Source organism: Cuculus canorus, unplaced genomic scaffold (genome assembly GCF_017976375.1).
Source record: "Cuculus canorus isolate bCucCan1 unplaced genomic scaffold, bCucCan1.pri scaffold_54_arrow_ctg1, whole genome shotgun sequence".
NCBI classification, from domain to species: Eukaryota; Metazoa; Chordata; class Aves; order Cuculiformes; family Cuculidae; genus Cuculus; species Cuculus canorus.
Genome location: NW_026527841.1, coordinates 115,911 through 129,873, shown reverse-complemented (window position 1 = coordinate 129,873; position 13,963 = coordinate 115,911). Strand labels below are relative to the sequence as shown.

Genomic DNA, 13,963 nt, shown 5'->3' with positions numbered 1-13,963 from the left:
GCATCCAGCTCTTGTGCTGCAATCCCAGTTTCTAGGAACACAGCTTTATTTATTCTCTGCTACTAACAGGTCTGCTTACTTCTGATTTAATCCCTTCTTTTTTATCTTCAATATGCATTTTTCTGTTTTTAAGATACCATAAAAGTGAATTTTATGCAAGTCATTTGGCTAAGATTTTACCAAAAACTTCCTGGACTTGGGACACAACAGTAGCAGAGGCCAAAGACCAAGAAGGAGAAAGAAGCCAAGGGATGAAGATTATGCAACGAGCGGGTGCTTACTCACTTAAGGAATACGTGGGCAATTAGACTTGGGTAACATTTCCATATGGCAAATGTAAACAGTGCAATTCTTCTGTTCGCTCTTCAAAATTACCAACTACATTGGAGGTAAAATGGGCTTTATTATAGAAAACCCCCACTACCATTTAACAATGAGCCTCAAAGACTTTGTGAACAAAGTAGATGGGATTATCACCATTTTACAGCTTCTGACAGTGAGATACAGTGAAGTGAGCTGATTGTTCCTGGTCAAAAAATATATGGGAACAAATTCAGAATTTTTGGTGACTAGCAGGACAAACCGAGGCAAGAACAGCTCAACACACCCCCCGCCCCAACTTGTTTACTCTCAAAATTATATTTGAGCAAATGATTAGTTTTTGCAGGCTTGCACTGGAAATGAACATACTCCAAGAGGGCAGTTAGCTGGAGAACGGAATATAGATCTGCTAAAGAACTATCAGACCCACAAGTCTCATTCAGTAGCACAGCCCACACCCTGTATCAGCTAGGAGATGTTTTGTGGATCCAAAACAACTTGCCTGGACCTCAGACATACCAGTCCTCTGAAAATTTCCCAAGTCTGACAAAAGCAGGCACCGCGTGAACTTTTAGTCTGGGCAGAAGCTCACTTGAGATCCTCTGGGAGGGTCTTCATGTTATTCTGAGATGGCTGGAAGAATGACTGCCTGCAGAAAGTCCTCGTTCACACACAGGCAAGTCCCTGACGAGAACGTGCTTTGAGGAAGAAAGCTGCTAAGCCCATCTTGGAAAAATTTTGAGAGTGGGATTTGGGTAGATGCACAGAATACTCTTGTTTTTCCTGCTCTCCACAAGCAGATGAAGCTGTGATTCGTATTCACAGAAATTCAAGAGAGAACAAGTTGCTAAGGCTGCAGAGAAGTCCTATCAGAATTTTGTAACCATTTCAAAGAGGAAACTACTCAGAGTAAGGCAAAAATCTGAATACGATGTTTTTAGTAACCCAGCCAGTGATTGACTTTAACACTGGGTTTGCATGCAGGAAGCATTTAAAGATCTCGTGGGCCAGAACTGGCAGCCAACTGTGTAACCTATACTTGTCGGGAAGAAGCCCTGCACAGCAGGCTCACTGTCTTCTTGAGAAGTGAAAAAGGCAAAAGCATCCACCTAAAAATACCAGTTCATAAAACATTTGACTTGTCCAGTAGACAGATTCCTGTTTCCCAAAGAACGAAACGGAGAGATCTCTGCTGCTGTTGCTTATTCAGTAATATTAGCTTTGGTTACTGCCAGTCACCATGAAATCCCAAACTCTCCATTTCAGGGGGAAAGGCTTTAGTTTTACTTCTCTTGGCACACTGAAAACCACTTTAAATGGGGGGAAAAAACAGTGGGCATGTGAAATAAGAGCTCCTATTGAATGTTGTCAACAACTTCTGTACAGTCACAAGGCCCAAAATCTTGTGGAAAAATGTTGGAACACTTTTTCCATCTAAAAGTAGGGAATACGTCACTCACAAAACTCTAAAATGTATTAAACAGATCTCCTTTTCCACATTAAGAAATGGTCACATGACCAAATTGAGTTTAGCCTTTTATTTTCCTAAGAAATTAACATCTTACTCAGAAGTTTTATCCCGACTTGGCCATTGAGCAGCTATACCCAAATGCTAGCAAGCACAACTTTAACAATTTTGTAATGACTGCTGCAATGAAATTCAGTGGAAGTGCATGGCTTTACTATTCCCAAGAGACACGGCCTTGTTCCACATGTAATGCTCCTTCCTTACGGCCACCGTGTGCCATAGTAAAATCTCATCAGGATAGAGCCATAAAGACTTAGCACTGTTTTCTCCTCTTCAGTTTAAGAAGCAAACAGAGAATATCAAACAGAAGTTTTCATAAACACCTTCCATCATATGTGATCCAAGATGAATGAGCTGCAGCAGTTACCTCACTGTGAAATTTCCTCTGGGAAACATCCGGGCACCGCTGTGCACCCGTGCAAGAGCATACACAGTCCAATACTGCAGAAAACGTTTTTGATCACACCAAAACTCAGTTCATGATAAATTACCATCCATTTTATCCTACTGAAATGCTCCAGTCACTAAAGCAAAACTAAAACAACAGATTTGCTAGCAATGTGGTGTCAGCTTTTCCCAGACTCTGCTGGGTGTGAGGACCGAGGCAGTGGAAGCAATGACTGAACATTGCTTATTTACTCATCACAGGGCCCAGTAACTGCTGGGCTGGGCTGAGAAAACGAGCTGATGTTTGTGAGCTGTGAGGGCATGGCTGCTTGCTCCTCTTGGTAAAGCTACAAGCCAGTGATGTTCTTGACCAGTGCTTCAAATCCAGCCTACAAGCGGACCAGCCACCACGGAAGCCATAAAGGACACAAACACTCTCCGTCCTCTCTACAAGTGAGCAAACACTCACTTGTGAATCTGAGTGAATTCCCCAGAAAAAAACTCCTTCAGTCCTCTTGAGCCATCCGGACTCTATTCATTAAATGAATGGAGAATTTAAGAATTAAATTAAGTAAATTAAAGCATTAGCAGTTGCAGTATTTAAAATGTTTATCTTAAAAATATTGACTTTCTAATTTCTTCTTGAGTAGTCTGTCATGTAAAGAATTTCTACAGCTGCTGAGTAAATGATTGGTGTGGTCTGGTAGAGCTCCCAGATGGTTTGTGTTTCATCCTTTGCATAGCACACAGATTCTCCAGTTCTTGAATGCAAACATTCGTGTAATTCATAGCTTCTGGTTTTGGCTGTTGTTTACACTAACAGAGCCCTGATAGAGTTAGGAATACCAGCTACCAATGCGCTGTTTTCTACAAAGCCCTTTGAAGCAGTTCTCTTAATTCCAAGAAAAGACCTGCCATTCCAAGTGTGAGTATTGTGAGCCCATGTACAGAAACCTGCAGGCTTTGCATGCAGCACTGACCAAACAAATTTGTTGCTCTGTGGGAACTTCTCATATGACAGCAGTTCCTAGGAAAATTATATAAAAGCTGACTTATTTTTTCTACATACAGTTCATTTTCTCAAAGGAGTAATACTGAACACAGCTTTGGAAATACTGGGTATTCAACAACACTCTTACCCAGGGCAAGAATCTTCCGAGTGGATTGTGTGATGGTATTTTTAAAGGATTAAAATTAGGAAAAAGGATTAACATGGACTATATTTTTTCTCACAGCAGCTTCTCCAAAATCCTGAAGGCTGTCTACCCCTTTACATTTTACCCTCTGGCCTCTGTTCCTTAAAAACCTTCACAGTTAGGGAATGGCTGTCCTCATGAATATTTCATGGTTCATGTCCCCTTTTAAATGGCTGTTCCTTAGAAATCTATAGGACTTACTTTCTTCTAATGGCACCTGGTTCTGAATTTCAGCAGAACTTTCTCACCACCATCCTTCCAGGGAAAACTCTTCTTCCATTTTTCTAGCACAGTTTGGCTCTTGTAACAAGGAACTTGGGAAACAAGACTTTTCCTCTTTCAATTAGACCAATTACTCTTTGGGTGTATATAAAACATTAAAGTCTATGATACGTCTAGCACATTTCCACAGCTGAACTACAAATGTTCCATGAATGTATCCTTTTGGTTTGAACCCTCCACTCACTCATTTCCTTTGTGTTAACCCAGTTTTTGCATTGGAAAAGGCAAAACAATTATTCTCTCTTTCTCCCATGATGCCATAGGGTTTCAAACAGATTTCCATTACCTACATTATGTATTTATTTTGAAGGATATTTTGAAAGCCTCTGGTAAAATCTTAAGTGAAATAAGCATTGGTTAGTTCTCTGGTTAACTGAAGTAAATTTCTGTCCGACCTCCTGAGCAAAGAGCAGCGCATGGTCTCATGTGAGGAGACATACATAGAAATTACCCTGAAACAAAACCCTCTTTGCAGTACGACTCTGATGTGACAAATTACAAAGACGTCATTTGCTTGTTTAAAAAAGAAAAGCTATATGTTGGCTGGGCAGGCTTCCTTTGTGCAGTCAGAGCTACTTCGCTCAGCTGCGGGCAAGCCAAGTGGAAATTGCCCTTTGTGGGATAGTGTAGACAACGCACAAAAGGAAACTCATTCAGGCAGTCTTGGTAGGACCATAAAGAGGATCTATATTGTGGAAGAATGGCTCATGATTTAATAGCAGTGAACAATCCAGGGTTTGCTGTCTGTAGCTAGTGTCACGGTCCACTCGTAAGTAGACGCGTGCTGGTTCTTTTTAGCTATGATCTCGGAGTGCAAAAAGAAAGCAAAGCAACAATTCAAGGGAGTTAAATTCCAATCCAAACAGGAACTTTATTATTTGTGCCCGTGAAGCGGCTTGCGATAAAAGAGAGTAAGAGAAAGGATGGAGAGGAAAAGAAGAAAGAAAAAAAGGAAGGAAAAAGGGGGTTATAGCTACCACCACGGGTCCACAGACGTCCGGCGTCTTGGGGGTCCCGGTCCAGAAGAGGTTCCTCTGCTTCTGTCTTCGATCGATGTGATCTCACGGTGGGGAAGATCTTCCAAGTTCAGCTGCTCCGGAGCTGTCTTTTATGCTAGTTCGTACACCTGATTACTCCTGATGACCCGCCTTTGTCCCACCAAACTCCACCTGGCAGGCCACACGTGCCAGGATAGGAGTGTCTGAGGCGTGGTCAGTGTTGAAGGCAGGTATTCTCCCCTTGCACATGCGCTTCTCCTGGCGGCGGTGGTCGTTTTTGGGGTCCCCGATGAAGGCTAGTAGTCATCTTCACCTTGCACTTTAAATGAACTCGTCCTTACGCATGTTATGTTGGGGTATAAGTCTGTGGTAAGTTCCAGCGTTAATTTTCTTGCTTCGCTTCGTGGATCTTTCACAATAGTAGTTAATGAGGAGTCTTTGGGTCTGTAGCTTGCCTTGCTTCATGGATCTTTTACAATAGTAAGTTTTAGGGACAGGTACAAAGCATTTGTCCTGTACTAATCTTGATAGGTACAAGGCATACCAGCTTCGGCTATTACTGCAAGGCCTGTGCCTGTGGTTTAGCACTTGATGAGAAATGTTGAGACAAAAATTGATCCTTTGATCGACCCTCACACCACCCGGTGGCTCAACATTTGTCCTCAGGATTAGTTATCTTCGGGACCGCAAGGTGGTAGCACCAAGAGAGAGAGAGAAGAGGGAAAAAAGGGGGAGAAAGAGGGAGGACAGGGAAGGAAAGATTTTTTTTACATTACTTTTTGCCACACGGCCTGCTCAATATCAATAGATTTTGGAATGTCAATATTGGATATGACATTCAAGGATTTGCGAGTATTGAGTGTCGATGACAAAATTCTCATTCGTTTTATCATTCGCCAATTAAAAATATACAATGTTACAGATAGAATGATACTGACTAGGGAGAGGATTAGGAGAACAACAATAGGGTGACACAGCTTATTTAGGATGCCTGTAGCAGTAGGCGACCACCCAAAAAGCGTATCCCACCAATTATGTTCTCCATCACTCTTCACCTTTTTCATGATTCGTTGTAATTTGTCCACACTATGGTGAACGGTTATCAGAGTTTTCTGTCCATTTTTCTTAATTTCCTCTAATATTTGAATATAATCTTGATGTTGTACTAATTCCTTAGTATGATTTGTGTTCATTCCAATAGATACAGGTATTATCTCATGAATCAATGTGAGGTTAGATTTCAAAATTTGGTGGGAAGTGACTGGAGCTGAGTAAGAGAAGTCACATCCGATGATTTCAGTAAAATTACAAACACAAAAATTCGTGTGATTATTAGTATAAACTATTACATTTCCTACTGTGATATTATTGCAAATAGTTCTCAAGCATACACAACCATTGCCAATATAGATTATTACAGTTCTAGTGTTAGCCTCGGGGCGAACTTCAAAATGGCAAACCTTTTGGTCGGTATCTAGGCAAAAATCTTGTGTTCGGATGGCATTATTTTCGCAGATAACTCCTAGTTGTTCCCGCACAATGCAAGATTCCAGGTCTACTGTCTGCCATTTATCATTCACCCTTTGAGCCCATGCTCTATGCTCGAAAGGATAAAGTATAGTTCCATTATGATTTAAGCCTAATGCATAAACAGGATAAATCAAAAATACAGAAGCATTGTGAATGGTTAGTACATAGGCCGTTACAACATTGTTAACAGGATCATAGGTAAAATTTACCAATTTCCACCAAGACTGGAGGTTTTGTTCAAAATTGTTGGCATTGTCCCAAATTATTTTCCGGATTTCTGTAGGAAAAATGCCTTCTTCACCTTCTCTAATGATTGATGCTGCCACTGTTTGCATCCACAATTGAGCCTGGATGCAACTGAGAGCCAAAGAGATATTGCTTTGGGCTACACCGAGTGTGTCTAGAATTAGTTTGTGATCTTTTACATTCATCTTTTCCCATTTTGGTAATATATTGGATAAGAGCCACTGATGCGTTCCCAAAGCCAAAAGGGAAGATCGTAAAGGCTGTTGCATTTTTGCCAAATCATAAGTTGTGGTAGCCAATTTGTTCATTAATACCTCTGAATCAATGCTATTCAGAACCCCCAATCTGGTTCCTAAAACACCAGTCAGGTCTCTCGTTATTCGTCTCTGAGAAGACCTACGCAACCATGTAGTCCATCCCTCATAAGAAGTGTGTAAAAAGGGAGTACAGGCAGGTTGAATTTCTGAGACATTATTTTGCATCAGCAGTTCAACCCGTTTGAGAGACCATTCTGGTTTAAATAGCATTTGTTGTTGACCGGTATTTCCAACTACAAATGGTCCAATCTCATAAATCTTTGGTTGAAGTGTGACTTTGGGAGGAGTTGTGGGTGTTAAAACTTTTATTATTAACTCACCCCAATGTCTAGTGTTATTTTTTCCACACACAACCTTGTAAGAAGTTTTTACTGCGGTGAAATTTAACCAACAGTTCATACCTTGGGTTCTACATGATAAAATAAAGTCACGCGGTCCAATACCATAGCTGTTTACTGGCTCAACTAGTGATTCAGCCATCAACTGACATCTTACAGAAATGTCCTCACCTGGGGCAACAGTGAAGAAAGAGATTGCTTCCTTACTGTTTAAAACAAAGGAAATATCTCTGTCTTGGTGTATGAGTATTGCAACGAGTTTTGGTTTAGTTACAGCAACCACTCTGAATTTCTGAGTTAGACCTAATAGTGTTGGTCGAGTTTTTGGGTCGGGTTTCCAATTACACACCACAGAGATAGGATTGACCATAGTGAAGTTGAGCCAGCAATCGCCTTGTTCTTTTTTACAAGATTTAGTAACCTCCACATTAATGTCATTCGGGTCCCAAGAAGTGTTGTTGCCAGTAAATTTCTGGCGACAACATAAGATAAAAGTATCTTGTCTGGTACATTTCCAGTCCTCAGTGGGGCACAATTTTTCTGAAATGCCGGGGTGGATTTTGGATGTTATATTAAGATTTAAAAAATTACCACGAACCGAAATAGAAGAGGCTCTCTCATTTTGAAAACCAGATTCTACTTTTCTGCATCCCACCTGGATTTTTTCATCAATGATTCCGGATAGGGTTCTGATCCGCTCAGTCCCATCCCAAACCCACTCAGGCGCAAGGTAAGCTTCATCGTCATGCATTACGATTACGGCCAAATTTGGATGTCTATCTTTGGGATAGTTTCCAAGAAAGCTGGAATGTTCTATGAAAGCTTGAGACCAAGGCCATCCTGTATTATGTTGGTTACAGGTAGGAGGTGTAATGCAGAAAAGTAAGAATGACCCAATCAAAATTTTGTGAGCCATTTTCAGGTTTAGGTCTTCAATTTTTATTCATGTTCCTTCTATGGAAATTCTTAAAGTCCCACGGGGTTCTTCTGCAAAACAAAAAATAAAAACTTGCCCTTTTCAGGCAAATAGGAATTAAAATGATGGAACGATCCAGCGGGTATTGATCCTATGTTCCTTTCCCAGGGCATTTGTAGCTATCCATGTAAATTTATTTAAAGGAGTCTTCAGCACCAATGGTACACTCCCCACAGTAGGGAGCTCTACCAGAACTGGTTGTCCTGAGAAATAGGATGCTTCCTTAGTATCACTAGGCTCTTTCACAGAAGGTGTTAGGATGGGAGCCTTTGGGCAAAAAGCAGTGATTTTTGGGCATCCATTTACCCCCCAGCGGTCGTTCACACCTTTGACAGCTTCCCACAGTCGGGCATCCCAATTTCCCTCATGAGGTTTTAGGAGTCGTTTTAAAAGACCATTGGTCCTCTCTACTATTCCATTGGCTTGAGGGTAATAGGGGGTATGGAAAACCCACTTAATCCCTTCAGCCTTTGCCCATTCTTGCACTACTTTAGCAGAGAAGTGAGAGCCGTTGTCAGACTGTATCTCTTGAGGTTTTGGAAACGTCCCAAACCATTCCTTCAGTGCTTTCACCGTGTTGTCTCCTGTAGCCCTCTTAAAAGCTTCAGCCTGTACTAAACCTGATGTTATTTCTACGCCAACTAGCACAAAGTGCTTCCCCCCTGATCTTTTAAGGGGGCCTATATAATCCACCTGCCAAGCATCCCATAAGCCTTTACCCTCTCTCAGATGTAAAGGATCGTCTTCTAGAGGGTGTCTTTCGAGCCGTATACGACATTGTTCGCAGGCTGATATACAGGTCTTACACATCTCTCGGGTAACAGGCCAGCCACGAGCGAGGGCTTCTCGATATAGGTCTTTAGCACCGGTGTGCTTACGCTTGACATGCAACCACTCGAGCAAGCGTTCCCAATTCTCTGAAGTTTGATCCTTTTGTATAGGAGCAAGCCTAGCCAGTTCGTCAGCTCTATTATTCCACTCCCCTGCTGTGCCCCCATCTGTCTGGTGTGAAGCGACCCATCCCACAGCAAAGTTGCCTTGGCGTGCAATTTTCAAAATCTCTTGCCATTTTTCCTTTTGCCATACTGGTACTCTATTTACTTCCCATTCATTTTGCTCCCAGAAAGGGAGCCATTCTGTACATCCTTTAAACACAGCATAGGAGTCTGTATATATATGAACGGGAGAAGTAGTTTGGGCTTCCCGTTGGAAAACACTCCACACTGCAATTAATTCACCTACTTGTGCACTGCCCAATCCTTCGGTGATAATCTGTTCGTCAGAGGAAGTGTGAAGAGCAGCTGCTCGATATTTCCACACCTTCCCTTCTCTTTTGGCAGAAGCGTCAGTGAACCAAGCATTAACTGTCTGGTCTTGGGAGAAAGGAGGGGCCACCCGGATGACTGAGGCAGGTTTATCTGGGCTATTTTCCAAACTCTCTGTTTCTTGGATAGAAAGGTTCTTTGATGCTCCTTCTGTTACAGAAAAAACATTACAATAATGTTCAATTTGTGCATACCATTTTCGTACGGAGGCTTTCTGTGCAACTCCATCAGGGGGAGGAGTCCCAGCAGTGATGGGTCTTATTACTTTGAATGGGCCTCTTAACACAATTGATTGATTACGTGTTATTTTTTCTACTTCAATGAGGGCCAGGCTTACCACAAACAAACCCTTCTCCCAAGCAGTATACCTTTTCTCAGCATCCTTAAAGCTGCGAGAATAAAATCCCACAGGTCGGGTTGGACCATCGGGACCCCGTTGCCACAAGTGTACCGACAACCCTGACGAGGAAAAACCCCATTCCACCTGGAAAGGGTCCGTGGGATGAATGGGACCTAAGGCCTGATGTGCAGTAGCTTCAAAAACCAACAATTGTAGTGCTTCATCTTGGACAGAGGTCCATTCCCATTTGGCACCTTTCCTGAGCAAATCATAAAGAGGTCTAGCGACTATGGAGAAGTCCGGTATGTGTTTCCTCCAAAACACCAAGAGACCTAAAGCGTGTTGTAATTCTTTTTTAGACTCTGGCATTTTAATTTGATCTAAGGAGGTGAGAGTGTCAGGTGGGATACAGGTCATTCCTCCTTTCCACCATATACCCAGAAACTTTACCTCTTGGGAGGGTTTTTGGACCTTTTCTGGGGGAATTTGCAAACCCAGATTTTCTAAATGGGAAATTATATTTTGCTGGACTTCCCCCACTCTTTCTATCTGCTCTCCCCCCTACCAATATATCGTCAATGTACTGGTAGATAGTGATATCCTCTGGTTTTGGTATCTGCTCTAGCTCCAAGGCTAAAGCATGATGGGCCAATGTAGGGGAATGTTTATATCCCTGGGGGAGTCGTGTGAAAGTGTATTGTTGTCCTTCCCAGGTAAAAGCAAAACGCTCTCTATCTTCTGGTCGCAATGGTACCATAAAAAACATGTCTTTGACATCTATTGTTGCCATAATTGGATGAGCCTTTTCTTGAATAGATGTTACTAGTTCTGCTATATTTGGGACTGCAGCAGTCAAAGGGTCAGTATTAGCATTTAGCCTTCGAAAATCAACGGTAAGTCGCCACTTTCCGTTAGGCTTTTTTACTGGCCACACAGGGGAGTTGAAAGGAGAATGAGTATTTATCACAACTCCCTGTTCTTTCATTTCCTGCATAACTGGTTTAATACCCTCCTTAGCTCCCAAAGGAAGGGGATACTGCTTGACATTAGTGACCTTGCTAAATGGTAGCGGTGGAGCTTCTTGCAACAATCTGATGTGTAATTGGGGTACCCCGAAAGACCAGAGTAGTCCTTCAGTATCCTCCCACTGTTTTCCCTTGAGGACATCTATCCCTAACAAGTTAAAAGGAATATCACCAATCACCATTATTATAGTAATCGAATTGTCTTCTCCTGGTAGAGTTAATTTTACTGGAGCGACGTTCATAATTTCTGTCGATCCTAAAGCATTTAGAACGGATAGTTTTCGCTTTAAGGGAGAAATCCCACACCTCTTAGCATCCTCCTTAGTCAAGGCAGAAATCTGTGCACCGGTATCAATTAAAAAAGTCACTGGTGCACGCTTAGGTCCCACAAAAGCTGTGATTAACATATCTCCCTTTTCTGTTTTAGTGAGCTGCCGAATATAAATCCATTCTCCATTTCCCCGCTCACTACAAGGAAATGGAGATTCTAGTTTCCCTGCTCTGGGGAGAAAGTTTGCCTTAATGCCTTATCTGTACTGTCAGCAATGGGGGGGGCTGAAGCCATGACGGGTGCATTTTCTTTCACAGAAGGAAAGGAATGTGGTCTCGACACACGCCATTGGGTTACCAGTGAGCTCAATTTTTCTAATGGTAAACCATTCATCAAATCCTTGGGAATTCCCTTTTTAAGGCCCAATCGCCACCAATGAAGTCGGGCTGAAACGGGTTTAGACTGTGACTGATCAACATCTGTGATTTTGCTGGGATGAGGGAATGCATTTTTAACTCCTACATTTCGAATGCCCTTTGGCCTCTCTTCCAAAGGCTTCACAAGACAGTATTTTCTACTGTAATCAATTAACTCTTGTGCTACCTCCCCCCATGTCCAGACTTTAGGTCTAGAGTGTAGTCTGTTCCCTAAAGGGCCTGGTGCTGGTGTCGAAAAGTCGGAGGAGTTTGCGTAAGAGTCTGTAATGGTACTGCCTGTGTTTCTGCTATTATCACCTCTGCGCATAAACCCTTCCAACCTCTCCACAGGACCCATCGATGCTATGGTCCTCTGGAGACTTATCCCTGTGGACTTAAGTGTCTCAGGAAGTCCTCTTATCAATGGAGTCATAATTTCAGGATTAACAGGCAACATCATTGGTGATTCACATCCAGGAATCAATTTTCTCTCATGTATCATTTGTAGGCAAGCAGCTTTGTGTACGCTTTCCAGTAGTTGGTCAGCTGTGCCAATTATTGCCAAGGGGTCTCCCCTGTCCAGAGGGTTTAAGCCTCCAGCCCAGTAAGCAGCACGCTGAGTTAGAGACCATGGGGCCCGGCGATCGCCTGTTGTTAAGAAAACTCCGTGGCCCCAATAACCCTCAGCTTCCTTTTCACTTAATTGAATTTGGTCACCCCCAGTTAAAGACACACGCCACACATATTCTGTTTCAGATTCTTTGATAAGGCGCCCATATTCCTTTTTCAACTTTGCCAGTTCAGTGGCAGAATAGGGCGTTTCCTTGGTTGTTATATGTGGGTCTGTATCTTCATCATTAAGATAAGAATATTCAGTTTTGATTAAGGGTCTTAAGTGTGGGGGATTTTTATCAAGTTTTCCCATTTCTTCCAATTCCTTTTGTGGGTATATTGGGCTAGTTTGATGGATAACTTTTTCCTCAGATCCCGATGATATCGTATCCTTTGAGTTACTGCTCTGTAAATTAGTGACACCAATAGCACGATTTATTTCAAGGGCAACCCTTAATGAATGGTTTTCCCTTTCCTGGCGTTCTAATTCCCTTTCTAAATTGGAAATTGTTATTTGGTGACAATGTACCAAGGCTTCTAAGGATTCTATGATTTGTTCATCCTCATTACGCTGTCTAAGACAATCTCCAATGGCTGCGACCAAGCTGGCACCCAAACCAGAGCAGACTATCGCCCTGTTTTTAGCTGGTAGAAAAAACTTAACCTTTGTCTCATTCTGCAATAAAGAGATTCGGTCCATTATGCTCTGCAAATTTTTCCAGTTTTCTCGAGCCCAATCTTCCCCTATAGGAGATGGTCTAGCGCCAAATTTGGCCAAAAATGCAAAAAATGAGTCTTTATCACAAATCAGTGGAGAGTCTCTATTCTCCTGTTCCTCAGTCATCATTTATCCTATCTTGACTAAGCAACAAAACAATCTCAGGAACAACAACAAAAAACACCTCAAATCCACTTGAGAAAGTTAGATACTTGCCAACTCTTCTCAACTGTCACAAAAATAAAAATTCAACTCCCCTTTTTTGCACTCCAAGTTCTGATAGCCGTAATCCCAACAGAGTCCTCTAAAAATTAAGTTTGGAGGGCTTTCAACCACTCTGACTCTAACAGGATCCTGTCCGTGACGCCAAATATGTCACGGTCCACTCGTAAGTAGACGCGTGCTGGTTCTTTTTAGCTATGATCTCGGAGTGCAAAAAGAAAGCAAAGCAACAATTCAAGGGAGTTAAATTCCAATCCAAACAGGAACTTTATTATTTGTGCCCGTGAAGCGGCTTGTGATAAAAGAGAGTAAGAGAAAGGATGGAGAGGAAAAGAAGAAAGAAAAAAAGGAAGGAAAAAGGGGGTTATAGCTACCACCACGGGTCCACAGACGTCCGGCGTCTTGGGGGTCCCGGTCCAGAAGAGGTTCCTCTGCTTCTGTCTTCGATCGATGTGATCTCACGGTGGGGAAGATCTTCCAAGTTCAGCTGCTCCGGAGCTGTCTTTTATGCTAGTTCGTACACCTGATTACTCCTGATGACCCGCCTTTGTCCCACCAAACTCCACCTGGCAGGCCACACGTGCCAGGATAGGAGTGTCTGAGGCGTGGTCAGTGTTGAAGGCAGGTATTCTCCCCTTGCACATGCGCTTCTCCTGGCGGCGGTGGTCGTTTTTGGGGTCCCCGATGAAGGCTAGTAGTCATCTTCACCTTGCACTTTAAATGAACTCGTCCTTACGCATGTTATGTTGGGGTATAAGTCTGTGGTAAGTTCCAGCGTTAATTTTCTTGCTTCGCTTCGTGGATCTTTCACAATAGTAGTTAATGAGGAGTCTTTGGGTCTGTAGCTTGCCTTGCTTCATGGATCTTTTACAATAGTAAGTTTTAGGGACAGGTACAAAGCATTTGTCCTGTACT

The 13,963-nt window shown here is 42.5% G+C and overlaps 1 protein-coding gene across 3 annotated transcripts; it reads right to left on the bottom strand.

Annotated features, from left to right (window-relative positions):
- Positions 1 to 4,601: 4,601 nt before the first annotated feature.
- LOC128850707 (uncharacterized) lies at positions 4,602 to 13,963 on the bottom strand. Of its 3 annotated transcripts, none has more exons than XM_054055689.1 (2): positions 13,423 to 13,963; positions 4,602 to 9,594 (listed from the first exon to the last, which is right to left on the bottom strand). In XM_054055689.1, exon 2 carries the CDS (start codon positions 8,057 to 8,059, stop codon positions 5,480 to 5,482), a length of 2,580 nt encoding a protein of 859 aa, XP_053911664.1. In that variant the 5' UTR covers positions 8,060 to 9,594; positions 13,423 to 13,963; the 3' UTR covers positions 4,602 to 5,479. The 3 variants fall into 3 exon arrangements, with proteins under 3 accessions (XP_053911664.1, XP_053911665.1, XP_053911666.1); XM_054055690.1 differs by having other exon boundaries at positions 4,602 to 8,130; XM_054055691.1 differs by lacking the exon at positions 13,423 to 13,963 and having other exon boundaries at positions 7,993 to 8,130; positions 8,839 to 10,201.

Bases quoted from the DNA above. Each gene is read 5' to 3' on its own strand.
- LOC128850707 (XM_054055689.1), bottom strand. From the start codon at position 8,059: ATGGCTCACAAAATTTTGATTGGGTCATTCTTACTTTTCTGCATTACA.